This window comes from Manacus vitellinus, unplaced genomic scaffold (assembly GCF_001715985.3).
Source record: "Manacus vitellinus isolate BGI_N305 unplaced genomic scaffold, ASM171598v3 scaffold_6_pilon, whole genome shotgun sequence".
Taxonomy (NCBI): domain Eukaryota; kingdom Metazoa; phylum Chordata; class Aves; order Passeriformes; family Pipridae; genus Manacus; species Manacus vitellinus.
In genome coordinates, this window is record NW_021940750.1 from 28108282 (window position 1) to 28128041 (window position 19760).

At 40.9% G+C, this 19760-nt stretch overlaps 1 protein-coding gene across 1 annotated transcript; it reads right to left on the reverse strand.

The window, feature by feature from the left end:
- Nucleotides 1-2642: 2642 nt before the first annotated feature.
- On the reverse strand, nt 2643-19536 carry DDX24 (DEAD-box helicase 24). Its single transcript, XM_018082141.3, has 9 exons — nt 19239-19536; nt 17308-18048; nt 14087-14464; nt 12254-12407; nt 11364-11879; nt 9158-9233; nt 8380-8568; nt 5850-5979; nt 2643-4114 (listed from the first exon to the last, which is right to left on the reverse strand). The coding sequence occupies exons 1-9, from the start codon at nt 19534-19536 to the stop codon at nt 3882-3884; spliced, it is 2715 nt and encodes a 904-aa protein (XP_017937630.2). The 3' UTR covers nt 2643-3881.
- Nucleotides 19537-19760: the final 224 nt, after the last annotated feature.

Below are 19760 nucleotides of genomic sequence, written 5' to 3' on the forward strand. Positions count from 1 at the left end.
CAAGGCAAACAAGCATAGCAGCTCTGTTCACTTGCTTCCCCAGGCCAATGAACTTGCCGCAGGAGCGACAGATTATTTTTCTCTTTTTTACTCACTCTGAGGCCAACCCCAGGAGGAGCTTATGACTGACTCGCGAAAAGACTGAAGCCTTGAAATATCTTTCACAAAAAGAAGGTGAAATAGAAAATCTCTCACAGGCCAGAATCAGACAACATCTGCCGAAGTATCAAAAGGGGGCATGTAAGGGATCTAGAGGGTTACAGAACCCTCCCACTCCCCGATCCTATGACCACTGACATCATCCTACTTTTCTGAAATGACTATTGGGTATTACTTACATATTGTTGCTTGCCACATTATCAGTCTGTTACTAGTCATTCAAATCATGATCTTCTGAGCTCCCTCCTTTACCAAGTCATTCATCAAAAAACCTGGAATAGCTCAGGCACCCAAAAAACCACATCTTGCTAGCACAGGACAAGCAGTGGGTGTTTTAACACCCAAGAAAGCACAGGATTTCTTACCAGATTTTCCTCCTTGTGTAAGGCAGTATGAAGTGAGATGGTAAAAAAGTGTCCATTTCCTGTCTACTCTCTCCCTTAGGGACCTGGACACAGGGACTGATTGCATTAAGCACATGATACCTGACCCTTTCTGAGGAAGGTGCAAATTACCTCCCCTGTGCCACATGGCCAGTGTGTGCCTGGGCTCCTGGCATATGGCAAGGCAGCACTCCAGCTTCTGCTTTGCTAACTTGCTGTTTTATTAACACAGGGGAGGAGAGAAAGAAAAGGCATGGGGGATGTCAGGAAACTCTCCTGTCTAATATGCGAGATCCTGTCCAAACTATCTCCTCAGCAGATGCCTTAAACTGCAGGGACTCTTCCTTCTCTTGATAGAAGTATGACAGACCAGGAACTCTGTGACAGGGATGAGGTCAACCAGCCCCATGCAGTTGGAAAATAAAAATAAATGTTCACAAGCTATTAGGGTTTCAGTTTTCTGTTAGGTAGTACTGGTTACTCTTGCTCTGTATCAGCTTGTACCCTACCACTACTCCGCTGAGCTCATGTTTTTATTAATCTGCTTGAAAGTTGCTGTGACAGCTTAAATAGACTTAGTAAGTCCTTTAATTAATGGGTGTTTTAGCAGACATAAGCGGCCACAAAACCCCAAGATTACTTGTTTGAAGCTTCAGTGTAACTGCTGTGCCAGCAGAGCATTACAGAAACCATTTGATACTACATGTTTCATTAAATACTAAGATTAAGCTGCCCATATGGACTTGATGTAAAATTCTTCATGTCTAATTTGCACCAGTGGTACATGTGCAAATCAGAGCTGGGTAAAACATTCTGCCTTGCCTTCCTCTCTTCCTGCAATAACCTAGTTCACATGGGCATGGGACAGCTACGGGGTAATATTTTCCAATTTATTGTTTAATAACTTCTTCAAATTCACTAACGCAAATATGAGGTTTTTGATCTAGGTAGAGGACGCAGGGTGTAAGAAAACAAGGCAAAACAGGCAGTTGTAAGACAGCTTTCAGAGTTCGAGACAAGTATTCTTTTTAAGACACCGAGATATTTTTAGGTTCCAAACTCTGCTTGAGCTCCTGTGGGGGGCAGCATCAGTAGATTTAAGCATCCAGAGTTCATGCAGAGCACTGAACTCAGAGGCTGCAGAATAAAACTGGCACAACAGCATGTCCCACAAGCAAACATGAACCATCAAGCACTGGAACAGGCTCCCCAGGGAAGTGGTGGATTCACCATCCCTGGAGTGTTCAAAAAATGAGTGGACATGGCACTTCGTGATATGGTTTAGTGGGCGTGGTGGCATTAGGTCAAAGATTGGACTTGATGATCTTGGAGGTCTTTTCCAACATTCATGATTCATGAAGGCTGTAAGGAGGGCATAAGTGCCATGCTCTGTCTTGGGGAAGACTGTGAGTGTGAGAACTAGATTGTTAAACACGGGGAAATAGAACCAGCTGAAAAACTTCATGGCAATAATAGAGAGGAAATAACAATACTCTCACTGTCCCCCAACTCAGTTCACCTCACAATCTCATGGAATCAAAACCTGCCAAAATTCCTACCTCATGCAGATTTTCAGGCAGGCAGGAGATGCTGAGCTGTATTGTCAGGATCCAGACTTGATTTTGTTGATGAATTGTAAACAGAAATATATCATAAGACACAGAAAAGGTCCACCTGGTCTTCAAACCCATCAGGGATGCAAAACCAATGCAAGTTGCCTTTTCATAATGTAAAAATGTGATTAAAATGGCACAGAAATAAGGGCTTGCTTGTCTTTTCAGTTCTTTTTTTCAGCTTCCTTACAAGGAACTGTCTTTAAATTGCTTTTATTTTTCAGATGTCACATTACTCCAAAAATGTGCCTCTTCACATGAGTGAGGAAACAGAATCTTACCATCTCTTCTCCCTCAAAACATCCCCCTCTGCTCCCAAGGGCGTGCGACAAATAGTGCATTGCATGTCTCAGACATAACTGATAAGCTCTGTATGCTTATGATTAAATTGTCACGGCTCTTCCTCAGTAATGCATGGGAGCAAGAGAAAAGCCCTCCAAAGATGGGGATGGGGGGGCCTACAATTACTTACATAGATGAAAGAGTGAAGACTTTGTTATTCTCACGTAACCTGCAAGTGGTTGGAGGGGGCACTCAACTCCACAGACAAATTTCTTTAAGTAGTTGAGTAAATTGGTGCTTCCTATCATGACAGTAACACTGGTTCCATACTGCCTAAGACACAAAAACTCAGCCTTATCCACAGCTGGCAGGTGAGGGTGACCTGTCCTCTCACCAATACAGATTCCACTGTCTTACCTTTTGGGTGCTTTTCCCCTTTCCTTGCCTGCTAAGTGCAGACAGGATCAGCTATGAGGGATTTAGAAATCTCAAGTGACTGAAAACAGACACAGACTTAGGGTTTTATAGCAGATACAATTTAACAAAAATTCACAATATATTCTTCTGACATATTTTTAAAAATAATTTTAAAAAATACTTGCCTGGGTCAGGTTAAAATGATTTAAAAGCATAATTATCAGGAAGCAATCTTCAAAAGTGACATTTCATAACATAATCTTTTCTATTAAAGCAAAGATCGTGGTTCTAACATGTTTTCAAATACAGGCTTAACTCCAATATTAAAAAAACACTGAGTAGCAATGCTTATTCCTCAAAAATCTACACATCTTCCAAAGTCTGTCCTGGTCTGTTGCCCTCTTTACTTTTTTTTGCACATTTGAACACATAAATTAATATAGAATTAAGATAATTAAACCCAGTGGAGAACAGAACAGAGTATTATCAGAGGAGAAAGAAAATTGGGAGACATTTCCATAAGCAGAATTGTAGACTTGCTGGTAACACTAACTCTATTTGCTGCCTTTCTCACTGAGCTGGCTGCAGAAAAAGCCAAACCTCCCATCACCACCAGCTCAGATTGTACTCGCACTATATACAGCTGACCTTCCCCTGTCCTTTAAAGACATTACAATTCAAATCAAGTTTTATCATTAGACTATGCCCACAGTGAATTCTACCCACTAACTTTTACCCATCTCACAAAACGGAGTAATTATCAGAACTATGTGAAAAATAATTAACTTCTATTAATATAGAGAGTTAAGAAAAAATAAGAACATAGAAAAACAAGATCCAAGACAAGATTCAACAGTAACTAACCCGGTGTTAACTGAGCCCTTTAAACCAACATTTTGGTTTGTACCTGCACAACCAATACACAGGCAACATTCTTATACTATCTGTTTTCTAGCTGAGTTCCTCCATAAGTACTGACAGCCTTGAGGAGGATAGTTCTTGCTTCTGTCACACTGAGTGATCTTGCTCAGTTATCTAATTTTATTGATTTCTTCTTCTTGGCTTGCTTTTTGGACACAGTACTCAGAGCTGAAATGCCCACTGATGTCTGAGGCAGGAGCAGTCTTCCAGACTGTGTTGGGTACTTGGTTTTCATAAGGACTTTAAAGAGTGGTTGGGACAACATATGTTTCAGTTGTTTTTTCATTCCCTTCAGCATCTTTTGCTTCTGGCTTTCTTCTTGCTCATTAGCTTTTCTTCCTTGGGGCAGAAATCAAAGATACAGAACGTTACAACAAGAGAACAACTTGCATTGCAGACCTTTGTAGTGAGAAGTGCAGATGTTAATCTCAGCTTTCTCTCTCTAACAAGGTCACTCCCACACAGTCTTCCAGTCATCTGTGTCACTTTCAGATCACCCAGGTTGTCCACAGGATAACGAGATCAAGAAGAATCTCGACTACTGAGTAACCATAGCCCAGGTATCATTCTACTAAATCATTCAGCTGGCTCTCAACCCTGAACAGACTGAGGAACAAAGGGAAGGGGGCCCCAGAAGATAAGGTATGCATTCATCCAGGGCTTCTAGCTCAGGCAGGAGCTTCTTCTTTGTATTTTGTTACTTTACACATGCCTCATTTCAGCACCTGTAAACCAGGAAGTCCTTTCCTCTTTATACATAAAAAGCAATGAGGTTCTCAGATTTAATAACACAATAAAGAAGGGCATAGAAAAGATTTGAGACAGTTAATAGGGTCAGAGGTCTGAAATGGAGAGAAAAACAAAATCAAAGTTGTTGTAAGGTAAAATTGAAAGGGCACTACTAAAGCCTTTGTAACTGTGTAAGAGGCATTTCATTTATGGGAGGTATGACTGAGATTTTAATTGGTCTCCAACAAGCTACAGAAGAATCAGAGACTGAGTACAGCATGAAGCTGGCAAGTTTCTGGATGGCAATTACAAAATGTTTCACTTGAGAGCCCCAACTTACTTGGACTGGATGTGCTGTTTTGAAACTCATTACAAAGCACAGCATACTCAGATTATGTCAAAACAAGACAGCAGAGTGCTAATTATCTGAAAGCACTCCTGAACAATTTAAACAGAGACGATTAGCATTTGCTTGCAAAGTGGTTGAGAATCAGCTAGTCCAGCCATGAATAAAATAAATAAATAAATAAATCTAAACATATTTCGAAATTAAGGCATCTTCATATTTAGCAGCTAACAGGTTAGAGACAGATTCATCTGAAGTGACCTCTGCAGCACCTCTAATTCAGCCTGCCTTCAAAGAATTGGTAGGAAATGACACCTTCAGCTCCTAAAATATAAACACAATGTGGCACTTTACAGTGCATCTAAATATTACAAAACTTCATGGCACTGAGCTAATAGGCACCCACAATTGCAACAGCCCTACATGTTCAGGCACAGCCTGCAAAACATTTAATTTATAAAATATAAGAAATTATTTACTTCTAACACACCACCAAAAACCTCAGCAACTTGAATATATGTATTGGCCATTTTGCCCACACAACTCAACCTACATGAGGCTCACATAATATTTGGTGTTTCCTAGCACTTCCTAGCTGTTCCCACACAGAGCTGTCAGGCTCCTGTCCTGATGCCTGACTACAGGGAGAGACAAGCAGAAGCGAGGAAACAGCTTTTTCTTTGACACAGGGGGGACAAGACTCAATCAGGACATACTGAAATACTCTGAAATACTTGCCAGAAGCTAAACAGTTCTTGTCCTATGACATGTAGACTTGTCTGTGACTTGCCATAACTGTCACACCTCACTCCCTCAGCTTCAGCACTACTGCTGCACAATCATCCTGAAAACACCAGTAACACCACATACTAACGACACTCCTTTCCTTCCCCTTCTGCTCTGCACAATTTGAAGTTTCTCTGCCATGGTGAGGCTTCTTCCAGACACCAGCACTGTGGGAACAACTGAGCACACCCACAGACAAACATTTCTACTTGCCCATCAACATGTTATCATCAAGATCCATCTCAAGAGCCTCTGCAGCTTGATGGAGCCAGGAGTTGTGTTGCTTTGCCCGACTGTTGAAAAATTCTGCCTTCTCAATCTGCCTTGCCAAATTCATCCGCTCCTGCAACAAAAATACATTTAGACATTTTGATCAGGTTTAAATGTGTGGTACTTTAGCAGAATCAGTGTTTGAGAGCATGCATTACAATGCAACTGGGGTACAGAGACACTCTGGTTCCCTACCCATGTTCCAGGAGATGCCTTGCATAACAAAGACGTCATAATTTGCTAGTGTTTTACTTCTTCAGATCCACGATAGAATCTGGCTTCTAAAACATCTCAACTACTAAACATACCTGAATGTTAACATTCTATAAACAAATCATTACAAACACTTGAGAGACATCAAGAACAAATCATGATTCAAATACCCATAATTTCCAACTTACATATTTACATAGTACAGATCTCAGAGTTACTAGACTCAGCAGTAAGGGGCAGCCACTACCTTCACTAACTCCTGCAGGCCATATGGAAGGAACAACTCATGTTTTAAGGAACGCACCTGGATCTTGGTTAGGCACAGGACAGAATGTCCTGTCCTTCCCAGCTGCACACAGGTGGAACAAAGATGTCCAGCAAATCTAACCTGACCTGCAGCCTTCCAGCTGGGCCAAAAAAAATAACTAATTCACTGTGGAAAGAAACTCTACACTAACAATAAATAATAATCAACCAGCAGCAAGTTCTGCTGTTTGGAATGTGCCTGCAACTGTACAAAACAAACCCTGTGCAGGAAACTGAATAGTCTGGTGCTACACAGTAACAGCACCAGCCAGAACTGCCACAATAGTAAAGATGCAGAGAGAGAAGAAATTAAATGTGCCATAAACTACTAAATCAGTCAGTTCTAAGATCACTACAAGAAATTTTAAACAGTTTTTCCATCTTTGCAAAATTTAAGTTCTCTTTAGGTCTATCCTCTATCCTGGTTCAACCAGTCTATTCCTTCCAAGTGTGAAACCCCTTCAGACTTTTTCTGAGCTTGGATGAAGGCATACAGAAACAGGGAAGGAGTGTGCAAAAGGGACAGACATACAGAACCAGCAGCACTATTAGTCCTAACTACAGTGACTGTGATTAAGCCCAGTAAGTGTAAAGGAGACCTGACTGTTCAAAGGGACTCTGAGGCTCAAGTCCTGCAACTACAATTACAAAGACATCTCTTCTGGGAAGAGGAGTACTATTACAGATAGGAGAGAAGATCGTGAGATGGTAGCAGGAAAATTGAAGTGTGGAAACAATATTTATTTGCTCATTAATTGACAGAGCATGATAAGAGCCAAGAATACTCAGCAAGAAACACAGAAAGAACCTCTGAAGAAACACTCTTAAAAAACAACAGATTTCTTTCAGTAGCCAGAAATATTTAGTGGGTGTAAGGGGGCAGCAGAGGAGATGGGGGGGAAGGAAATCAGATTCTCTTCATTACTACCAAGAGGATAAAAAGAAGTCTGTAGAAGCATTTATTGATTTTCTTTCTCTTTCAGAAAGCTGCATCTCCTGAAAGATTCATGCTAAATACCCTACCTGCAGCAAGTCTGGGCTTTGAAACTTGCTGACATTATTCCCAAGGTGAGGATAGTGCTGTTGCCACTGGGGTAAACCCTGGGCTCTGTCCAAGCCAATTGGATAAGCCTGAACCAGAATACTATAAGGAAGATAGCTGCCGCATTATCTGACTGCTTGCATTCTCCCTTGTTCTCAATGAGTGTGCAACATTCAGACATTCCAACCCTGAATTCCTTTCAAATCCAGTATTTAAGTATGTCCCATTCCTACATAGCTGATATCACTCAAAACATTAAGAGAATGCTGAGACATGAAATGGTCTCTTATTCAAGAAGTAGAAAATCTGCAGTGACTAGATGCTTTCTAAAACACATTGTTTTGTAAACCCTAACCGTTGTCTATCTCCTTAAAATGGCCAATAACCCAGAAAAGAGAACATACCTAGTTTGACAGGGTTCAGTGGCAGCTGTGGCCTCACAGTATAGGAACTCTAAGAAAAGCAGACAACTCACTACTTCAACTGAGTAGAGGCAGGTGAAGACCACTGAACACCCCTGGACCTGCTACTGTTCTCCAATCTGTTCCTAACAAAAGAGGCTTTAAACACTGTACTTAGCAAAGCCATCCCAGCTCCCCAGCCACAAAGCATACTCGCTTCCCTATACTGTTTTTGGAAATCTAGTCAGGAGAAACTCTACATAACACCATACAAGAAAAACATAAGTGATGTTTATGTTCAAACACATTTCTTGGGCCAGTTATAATGGAGAAATCATAAATACTGCTTAAAAAAATAGAAAATGTGACTAATTTCATTTTCAAATCCAGGTCCTCAAAAGTAAATTTCACCTGAAATCTGGAAAGAACGCGATAGGTAGTATCATATCAGTAATGTAAGTAATATAAGCAAGCAACTACTCAGGCTCCAAAAAGACTGTTGTTTCTTTACCTTGATAGAAGTCATGCACTTGGTATCAACAGGGAAAAATGGCAGCTCTTCACTCTTCCCCAAAGTTTTATAAATTTTCCGAAAATTGATCAAGTCGTCCGGGCCAATCAGCAATAGGCTGAGGCCTTCATTGGCAGCTCGGGCTGTTCGACCGCTTCTGTGCACGTACAGCTCAGAAGTACGAGGGACCTGCAAGTGTTCAGAGAAGCCATGAAGCTGCCAGGGAAAGCTAGCAGCAGCCTGTCATGCTTTGGACAAGAGGTTGCCAAAGAATATTGCATTTTATACACACATAGTACATTGCAGGTAACAGAAAAAAGTAATGCAAAAAGATGATGTCTTGACACACTTTTTGTTCTCTGATCCAGCATTCTTCCTTGCATAATCTTTTGTGAATTTCTCCTAACTTCTGACCCTCTGTCATCTCACTTGCAAAGCAGCAAAACATTTTATGTGTCCTCAGAGATGAGTTATATGGCTGAGTCATTTGACACCTCTGGATATCAAAGTGAAGCAAAAAGCAAGGAGGATAATATCTGTTATGCCATTTCTGATATAATCGCACATTGATGAAGTGCTAGCTACTGCAGTCAGTCACTGCAGCAATGAGATCTTTAAGTACAAAGCACTAAGACAGTTAAATGATTAAATATCTATACTTGGGACTATACTATACATGGAATCAAGAATTATAGCTTTATAGTCTTCAGGATTTGGATCATGAAGATCTTATTTCAAAACTAAACCAATAAAAGTAAAACCATTAAAAATACTTAACCTGGTAGTGGATGACATGCTGCACATTGGGAATATCAAGACCACGAGCTGCAACGTCTGTTGTCAGGAGGACACAGCTGAGAAAGTGACAAAATTTAATGAACATAAAATTGAAGAGTAAATCATCTGCTGAGGAACATAAAATACAGCAATACAGAATCCTACCACAGCAGTTTAAGAAACGGATTTATACTATATCATCTGCTGGAACTACACATTCTGCTTTTCCTTACAGAAACGATACTCACTATTACATCAGAGGCAGTCTTGAAACAATTCTTCAAATAAAACTAAAAAATGCAAATGTTACCCTCAGCAGGTCTATATTTCCAATATAGAAATTCACTACCTTGCTTGGATCCTGTTTTCCTATGCTCTTCTTCTCTCTCAGTTCACAAGAACATTAGAACTAATTGCTATCTAAAGAAGAAGGGGGATATGTTCCCCTTGATGCCCTTTTCAGTGCACTGCCCAGGTTGGGTTTAAAAATATCTTTAGTTGATATGACCATACCATTAACAACACAGCCGATCCTTCAGTAGTACAGACATGTTATTAAAAGTTTTACCAGTTGAGAAAAATTACATTAATAACATTATATATTTAAATAACAGCTTTTTGGGGCTAAAATATCTTCTACCAACTTGCATTCAAATAAGCTCTCTCAGTAAATTAAAAGCCAGAAATATAAGGAGAGGATTCTGTTCTGACAATTAGTATTTCTCCTTACCCCTAGATACGATGAACTACTCAAAGATGTTGTTCTTTTATATAAATAGTCTACTACAGAGACAAAATTCTCCTTAGGATATGGAACAATTTGTTTTAAAAACATCTCCCAGCACCTGAAACAAGTTACTTTGAGGTAATGAAAATTTATTATGATTTTATGGCATCTGACTGCATATTCTATTGCTACAAGGTTCAAAATAAAAATAACAAGAGAAAATTCCATAGCTTGCAATCTGCAGAACACCATGAGAGATGGTCTCATAGATTTCTTTCTTGCCTTGACAATCTGCAGTTTCTGTAAGGGATCCATCCCACCTTGGCCAATGCTATCAATACAACATTTGCCAAGGGATACTGCAGATCCATCACAGCAATTCAACCTGTGCTCTCCCTGCTTGAATCTATTAACAAGGTACAAATTCCCAGACAGCATGCAGCAGTTTACAGCAGGACTAAACTGTGAGGCTTCGGGATTATGGAAGTATTGAGACCATCACCCTCCTGCCAAAGGCTGTTCCAAAACCAGCAGGAAACAATGTTTCTTAAATTGGCAGGACTGGTCTGCCTGGGTAAACCCTGGCTGCCCACCACTGCTGAAAGGTACAACTGCCCCTTCTCTTACATTGCTCCAGGATACCTTGACCCCCTGAAAGCTAATTCATCTAACTAAACCCACAAAATCGTAACACAGCAAAAAATGGTTAGTTTTCTAATGGCTTAGTGAGATTCAATGACTTACAGAGGATCAAATGAGCTGCAGAGCCAGGACATAGGCAGAGAGGTGTGCAGGATGGTCATGAAAGCCTATGTCTGAAAACAGGGCAAGTGACAGCTCTGTCAGCAGCAGTGAGCTGCCAGACCACAGGATAATTCAGGCTCCAGAGGACCTCAGGACATCTCTAGACCAACCTCCTCCTCAAAGCAGGACGAGCTGTAAGGTCGGACCAGGTTGCTCAGGGCTTTATCCAACTGAGCCTCAATAAACTCCAAGAACAAGCAGCCTGTTCCAAGGTTCAAGTGTCTGCACAGAGAAAAAGCCCTTTTTCATAGGTAGACCGAACCTCTTGTTTTAACTTACACCCATTACCCCTCATCCTCCTACCATGCACCACTCTGAAGAGCCTGGCTCCATCTTCTTGACAACCTTCTTTTAAGATATGAGAGGGCTGCAATTAGGCCCCTACAAAGTATTTCTCCCAGGCGATACAAACTCTGTGCCTTCAGTTTCTCCTCTTGCAGAGCCAGTGCTTCTTGAACACCTTGGTGGCCTTCCATTGAACTTGCTCCAGTTCATCACCTCAACTATCCTGTGAAACCTCATCCTTCATTGTTAATAACTTGAGCTCACGAACTTACGGGTACTCATATCCCCAGCTAGCCTCCTCAGCTTGCTCCAACTCTAACAGAGCTGCTTTCCCTTCCCACTACCTTTTACATGATTTTTTTCTCTACTAGGAAGTTGAAAATCAACCTACCTCTCTCGCTCAGCAAACCTCTCCAGGTTTTTCAGCCTTTGCTTTTGGTGCATGTTGGCGTGTAACGGAAGAGGATCACAATTTAAGATTGTGAGGAGAGAACTGAGGCGTTTTATACAGTCTATGCTGTTTGCAAAGACCATGGTTCTTCCTGGATACTGGAGAAGAAAGTAATATAGGTAATAGTCCTTCTCGTTTGTATTACAGTGGATTCTGGTTTCTGTCAGAGTCTCAACAGTAGCCTCCTTCCTTGTTAAGTCTATTACTTTGGGTTTGCCCTTTATTCCTATTTTTTCCATTAACAATTCTAGTTTGGTCTTCTTGTCCATCTTTTTAGCATTCTTTTTTTGTAAAACTCTTGTAGGAGTCTGATGGACTAAAGTCAACGTGGCAGAAAAAACAAAAGTCTGTCGATGAGGGTTATACTGTGAATCATTTAAGACTTCCAGCAACTGAGACAGCTCTAAGAAGTGACCTTTCTCAACCATTCGGTCTGCTTCATCAATCACAAGGCACCTGTCAAGCAGAAAACACACAGTAAAAATATACTTGTGCAGATAAATACAAACCTGATACACTTAAAAAGAACTTTTCCTGCTAAACACATAAGGGATGTTCTGCATATAAAACCAAAAGGAGCACTGGGTATGCTGGGGCAGCTACAGTAGCCTTCTACACTTGTTTTTGAAAAAACAGGCTTTTACTACTGTCTTTAATTGACATTTTCCTCCATCAAAATAACCACTGTGCATTTCAATAAAACACTATGAGACAAAAAAAAAAATAAGTGATCTTATGTAGTCTAAATTAATCAGTTAGTAAACACAATCAGGGTGCAAGGATGACTAGTTCAGTATCCAGCAGTATCCAATTCTAAAAGGCACATTTACCTGAGCTGACGAAGATTTGAAAGATGTGGGTGTCTCTCTTTAACTAAGTCCCACAGACGGCCTGGGGTTGCAATTACAATTTCTGGCTTTCGATTCAGTACACGTTCTTGCTTCTGTGCAGCCATGCCTCCAACTAGAATTGCAGTCTTAATGCCTAGAACATATAATAGGTTTTATTTCACTAATTTATCAGTCAATGTTTTTATGCAGATCCACTCAATGATTTTAAACAGTTTATACTGCAACTTTCAATAAGCATTTTGGTCAGGAAAATTCAGGGGGTTTATGTAACATCGAACATACAGCAATGTGCTCAATTTTACAGAAAAATCCTCATTATAGTTAGATGTCAAAAATAAAGTAGTCTTTCTCTTAGGGCACCTGTCTTCTAATAGCACAAAGAAACACATCCATAGCTGTTAGCTTTGTTTACCCATACTTCAGAGTCATGTTTTGTCAATTACATCTGCATGAACAAGCATATTCCTGCTATGAATAACCAGGAGGTCACTTCGTAGAATAAGACTGAGAAATGCTTGTCTTGCTAAATGACTGCTCGTTTGCTATGGAGTAATCCTACCAAGAAAGCTCCTGCCCAATTAATGATTCTTGCATAGTAGCACAGACCTTGAGTTAGCTTTAAGTACTTTGCTGAGGTAGTGAAAGGAGTTTAGTTTTGGAAGCTGACTACACATGGCTTATTTCACCCTCCTTCTTCAAAGAATACACTGGCCCATGACAAACTCAATGCTACTGTGCAAGACCCTTCCAGTATCCAAGCTACCACTGATCTCTCTTCCCTACTACTTGTGGAACACCATGCTTCCAGGTATGGATTTTTTTTCAAAGTGTGTTTGAGGCAATAAAGCAAGCCCACATTAAAACATTTTCTCTCCTGCTGCTGCAACTATGTATCACTTGGGCAGCAGATTTTTACACATAAATAGCTCTGCTCCTGTCAGAACTGTATGACATAAATCGATTGTTTCAGGCTAGCAGTTATAATAAGCCTTGTAATCAGCTGCAGACTGATGAACACAGCAGGATCTACAGACACTAAAGAAGATGTGCTTAAAAGTAGTGCAATGCACTACATATCCTCTTCAATAAATAATTACTGGTGTTGAAGAAGTGGTGAGTTCTTTTCCAATTCTCTCCCTCCTTAACAGTTTCATGTCCTCACTCATTCACGCAATAGATGTACTGACTTCTGGTTTGGAAGAGAAAGGAACAGGATGGAATTGCTTTCATCAGGAATATTACTCAGTAATACTCTATGGCTTGACTGCTGCAGGAGGCAAGTCAGACAATCCAGCAATGTGATCTACCCTAAAAATTTATGGCCTTACTTTTCTTTTTTTGATCCATCAAAATTATATATTTATACACACACACACACACACACAATTATATATGCTATATAAAAAGATTAATAGACCTGTCAAAAATTGAAATTATTATATATATTTAAAATTTAATATATAATGGAATTATTTTTTATATATAGCCTACATTATCCACAACTAGGACAAAGTTAGCTGTGGCTGGGTATCTAGTACCCATTCTGTGTTGTGAGAGCACAAGTCAATAGCTATTTGAAGGAAGATACATTTTAAAGCAAAATATCTCACATTAACTGTTTACTTCCACATGCATCTCACCGAAGAATCTTCACGTATTCTCACACATCAGTGACTACAAACCCCAACCCTTCAAAAGCCACAGCAATTTCATGATTTTATGGAAGAAAGTGTGGCACATGTTCTGGCTCAACACCAACGCCAAGATCCAAACACAGTGTAATCCGGGACATGGCCTGCAGGACCTACATACCTGTAAACTTTGCAACTGCATCAATGTGGTGCTTTACTTGTACAGCTAATTCTCTTGTAGGAGTGAGGACCAGTCCTAAAAGAGGTCTCTTTTTATGGGAGCCAACAGTTTGTGTCTTGTCACCTGAATCAAATTCAACATTTTCCAGAACCTTCACACAGCCTGTTGTGGAAGATGCATCATCTTCATCTCCGCTATCTTCAGCCTGCTGATGGGTTACTTTTTCTGCTTCATCCTCATTTTCCCAACTTGTTTCATCGTGATGCTGATGGGACTCTTTAGAAACACTGTCATTTGTGGTTGTTGAGCTATTTGATTTTTGCCACTGCAGCACAGAGTGAATCATTGGAATTGCAAATGCAAGCGTTTTGCCGCTTCCTAAAAAAACAAACAAGAATAATAACACAGACCAACAAGTCATTTATTTGAAAAGATGAGAAAAGCAACAGCCAATTGCACACTGTTCTTAAAACATACCACTGTAACAGACACAAATTCATGATCTTTAGAACACCAGAAACTTGCAGAAATCACATCTTTTCTCCTGTTCCCCTTATACATCTCCTTGAGGTCACCAATATCATATTTCCTGGGGAACAGGTATTTTTCCAATCTCTAGCAGGTCAGGTAGACTTATTTGTTCTGAAAGTGTTTTTTAAAAGCTGCAGTTGCAATCAAGATATTTTTAAAGAACTGTATGCCCGTAAGGAGAATACCATGTCCTAATTGAAAGTTCTGATCAACACTCTCCAAATAAAGGAATAGCAAATGAGGCCAAGGACAAGCTGGAAGGTACTTGAAGGATTTGCTTCAATTTACAGTTCTGTATTTACAACTTTCTAAGAAACTGTATTTTGAAATACTCCACTGCCTAACTTCCTGATCTAGTACCATTTTTACAATCAGAACACAGAAATCTGATTTAAAACAGATAATCCACTTTGGAGAGAAGGCGGTTGTCAAAAATGCTCCCAGCTTTAATTTCAGGGGTTCTTGGCACCAAACTGCCAGTTACATCCCTGCCACGTATTCCCCTCTGAAAAATCTGTCAGTATTAAAGATGTCAGGAAGAGCCTGGTAGCACATCGACCCCAGTTAAGGTTCTCAGATGTATCAGTTCATTGATCATCCAGAGTACAAGACACTATTACACCATTCCTGAAATAGGCCACTGCTGGGAAGCAGTCCTCTGGAAATCTAAATTCATGTCACAAGCCATAAAGGTTTGCCAAATTCAGCAATACAGATTTTTTCCTATTTAGGGGAGAACCTTAATATTAGTTAATAAACAGATAAGCCCAGTGTCATTATCCTGATCAATGCTGCTGCAAAGTCTCCTCGTATGCACTTCCCCACCTTTCTGCATGTCTGGGAGGTCTTTTATGACTTCTGTCTGCACTTGAAGCAGAAATTGTTTATAATCTGTATTTACAGATTATAAACTTACATACTTATATACTTACACTTACACAGTAAGATTCTGTATTACCAGAACATCTGTTTTTAAGGGGAAGAACACTGATGATCTTGAATTAAATGTAATGCAATTTGGCTGGTGCAAATGTCAGTACTGCACCCAGACAGATTATTGCTGTGATAATCAGCACTATTCTGCAGGCAAGATTCATCCACAAATTTAACAAATTATCACCTCACAGGACACGTTACCTTCGTAACACACAGACCACATACCAGACAGGCCTGCAAAACCAGGAGAAAAGTATATCTTGGTACTACAGCTCAAGCCAATTCACACTTTTTTAAATGGTTTTAGATTGTATAATCGTAGAGAGATAAAAGTTGGTTCCCTAACCAAAAACTTCAGTAGTTCTACATATCAATGAACAGAAAGGGTTAGACCCACTGCAAAAACAAGAAGCCTTGCCATTCCCTCCACCTGATCTCCACACAGATCTACTGCCATGTCAAAATCTTGATGTTCTTCCCAATGTTGCTACCAAAAAAGGAAGATTAATAGTTCTTTAACTTATCACATTCATCCCTCAGGTTCAATGCTAAGTGATGCTGTAGGATGTAGAAAAAACAGCTGGAGAGTTTCAACCTCTCCCAGTTGCAGCACCTCCTAAGAGACAGTTGTCCATATATCTCAAGTTGCTACAGGAACACCAGTGATCCACTGGGCCCTCTGGAGAGAACCTGGATTTCTCTCATGAAAGAATAAATGAGCAAAACACAGTCCTCCTACCTCAGGGTTATGCAAAATTATAAAGCAACAACACAGCCTGCCAGCAACCATGCTTTCCATTCCGCAGCTAGAGAGGGATTTGCTTACCAGCACTGCAAAATGGCACTTTTTTCCAGCACATAAACACCACTTAAATTTTCAGTTCCATTTTCAAAAACACTCCCTGCAGGGATTTCTAATCTTATTAAAGTTAATAGCACCAACCTAGCTTCTAATTAAAATAAAAATGCAAATGACTGCATATCTTATTAGTTAGTACACCTTCTTGCTTGAGAGCAGTAAATGACTTTACAGACAAGCACTGAGATAAGGCAACTGGAACAGATGAAAAGAGTGCAAAGGAAGCCTTTAAACCAAGGCAGCTTCCAATTGTGCTTCCTATCTTTAAGTTTTTTAGGGGAAAAAAAGTTGCAGTGCTAAAGAAGACAAAACTTCAAAGGTATAAGCAGCAAAAAAAGTTTGAAGGAACATAATGCTCTGAGACTTCACAGCAATAAGTAAAAAGAGGCTGTAACAAATATGGCCTGGGCCATATTCACGCTTAATGTTGTACCCAGTGTTTATTTACTGCTCCATGCTAGCACTGAATCATCTCCAGAGGAATCCAGTTCTCCACTTTGCCTTGCCAGGGGCACAAGTTTGGCTGCTGGAAAAATGACCCTGCTTGTTTCATTAATTCTGCCTTTTGCAGAGTATCACCCTACTGTTCCCAAAGCAAGAAACAATTTGAGAGAAAAAAGACTTCTGTCAAAAGCACAAAAATTGATTGAGATTTCAAAGCTGCATAGGCTGTACTTTGAATAGATGGAACATCCGCAGGTTTGTAAGTTACAAAGTTTTAAAAATTTACTCATACATTTAAAACTTTACTAATATGTTGGAATTGCAGAAGACAGAAGCTTTTCTCTCATGTATAAATGCTGCTGCTTCTACATGTAAAAACTTGTAACCATGGGTTGCTTTTAAAGAAGAGATGGGACGCTCGCGACACACAAGCAGTGTAACAGATTTGTACCTGTTTCTGCAGCACCAAGAACATCCATATTATCCCGGATGGCAGAAGGCAAGGCTAAGGCTTGAATAGGAGTTGGAGCACTAAACCCCAGGTAGCTCAAGGCCTGCAACACTGGTTCAGGTACAAACAGGTCCTTCCATGCAGACACATCAGCTTTTTGATCAGCTGAGGCAGACAGAACTTCTGTTGTCCAGTTTTTCCCTTTTTTAGAAGTTGTTATTGGTGGAAGAGCTTCCTGTGCTTGAGAAGCCTTGTTTTTAGCTGCCTTCTTTTTCTTTTTCTTTGGAGTGTCTTTTCTGCTTGATGTGCTCTCAGTCGCATGTCCATAGTCTTCACAATTTGCTTCTTTGATTATCTCACTACACTCTTCCTCTTTATCAACCAGCACATCAACTTCTGCTGCATCAGGAGCATTGCCTTTATCTGTTTGGCTTCTCGAATCTTTGTTTTTCTTTTTCTTTTTGGGAGGGACAACAGGTTCTTCCACCTCCTCATTGCCGCCTTCTTCTGATGCACTCTCAGCCTGTCTCTTCCTCTCTTTTACTTTCCCTACTTTGGAAGAACTTACCAGCCTGTACTCTGTAAGTTCCTCCAAGCATACTATATCTCGAAACTCCTCCTCAGCAAATAGATTGGGGTCAATTTCCACAGTTTTCCATTTTCCTATTACTTCAATGCCTTTTTGCTTCCCTTTAAAGGAAGATCTAAATCTCCATCCTTTTCTAGCCTTCTTTTTTTTACCTGAAAAAGAGAGGGAGAGAAAAAAAAAGGAATGAAGACTAAATGATATGCAAACAAACAAGAAATCCATGGCATAATTATTTTACTTTCTTCTTTAAAATATTAAAAATATAACTCTGACATTAGTAACTCAAATATTAATAATGTCAATATAACTACAGGCTAATATATATCACTATAACATATATATATTAGCCTGTATAGATATATATACACAGGCTAATATACGTAACTATTATATATATATTAGCCTGTATATATTTCTCTATATATAGGCTAATATATACAACTATTATATATATATATATATATATATATTACCCTATATAGCCTATACTATCCTATATTAGGCCACACCTGAAGTACTGTGTCCAATTCTGGGCCCCTCAGTTCAGGAAGGATATTGAGATGCTGGAGCAGGTCCAGAGAAGGGCAACGAGGCTGGTGAAGGGACTCGAGCACAAGTCCTGTGAGGAGTCTGAAGGAGCTGGGGTTGTTTAGCCTGAAGAAGAGGAGGCTCAGGGGAGACCTCATCACTCTCTACAACTCCCTGAAAGGACGTTGTAGCCAGGTGGGGGTTGGTCTCTTCTCCCAGGCAACCAGCGATAGAACAAGAGGGCATGGTCTTAAACTGTGCCAGGGGAGGTTTAGGTTGGATATTAGGGAGAAATTTTTTACAAAGAGAATAATCAGCCCTTGGAATGGGCTGCCCAGGAAGATGGTGGATTCACCATCCCTGGAGGTTTTTAAGATGAGACTGGATGTGGCACTTAGTGCTGTGGTCTGGTAACCATGGTGGGGTTGGATCAAGGGTTGGACTTGATGATCTCAGAGGTCTTTTCCAACCCAGTTGATTCTGCGATTCTCTCTCTCTCTCTATATATATACTAGTCTGTGGTTATATAGCTACACATATACGTATGTTTTTATATATATCATATTTATATACTATATTTACCTATAACATAACCGCAGGTTAATTTATTTAACCATATATAACCAAACAGAGCCGCAGGCCAGGCCTACTGCCTGGCACACCTCTGGGGATAAAGAGAGAACCGCCGGATAAATCCCCGCAGGCCCGAAGCGCTTCCGCCGCTGCCCACCCCGGGTACTAGCCGCCGGAGCGGCGGCAGGGCCCGGCACGGCCTCCGCCGGCGCACGCGGGAGCTCCCGGCACCTGTGCTTACCGAGCTCAGGAGGCCCAGGGCAGAGAGGGACGGAGAGCGCGGCCGCGAGCTCTGCGGGCTGTGCGCCCGCCACGGCCGCCGCCCGCCGCGTGTGCCCGGGGCGCCGCCATTGCTGCGTGACGTCACTCCACCGGTGCCGCGTGACGTCACTGCGCAGCGCCCGCCGGCGCGTGCCCGTGGGAGGTGGCGGTGGGCGGGGGGGAGAGGGTCCCTGCGCGCGCACGAAGGGTCTCTTAAATTGCAGCTCCGAAATGAGCGGCTGTGGTTGGATGTTACCAGCTTGTTCGCTGGGTATCATATCGGATTAGTCATTCAGTAAAACCCTTGCTATTCGTGCTTGCTTGCGTGCCAGTGTGCTCCTGTTTAAGAGTGCTGCGGGTAAAGCGGTGCGACTTGGGGAAAAGCTGAAGTGGCGGCAGGAGGAGCAAGCACGGCACCGAGGTCACAGCAGGATTTGTTTTTCCTCTCACATACTCTCTGCAGCTTGATCGTGCTGTAGGAAGACGGTGTCATGAATTATAC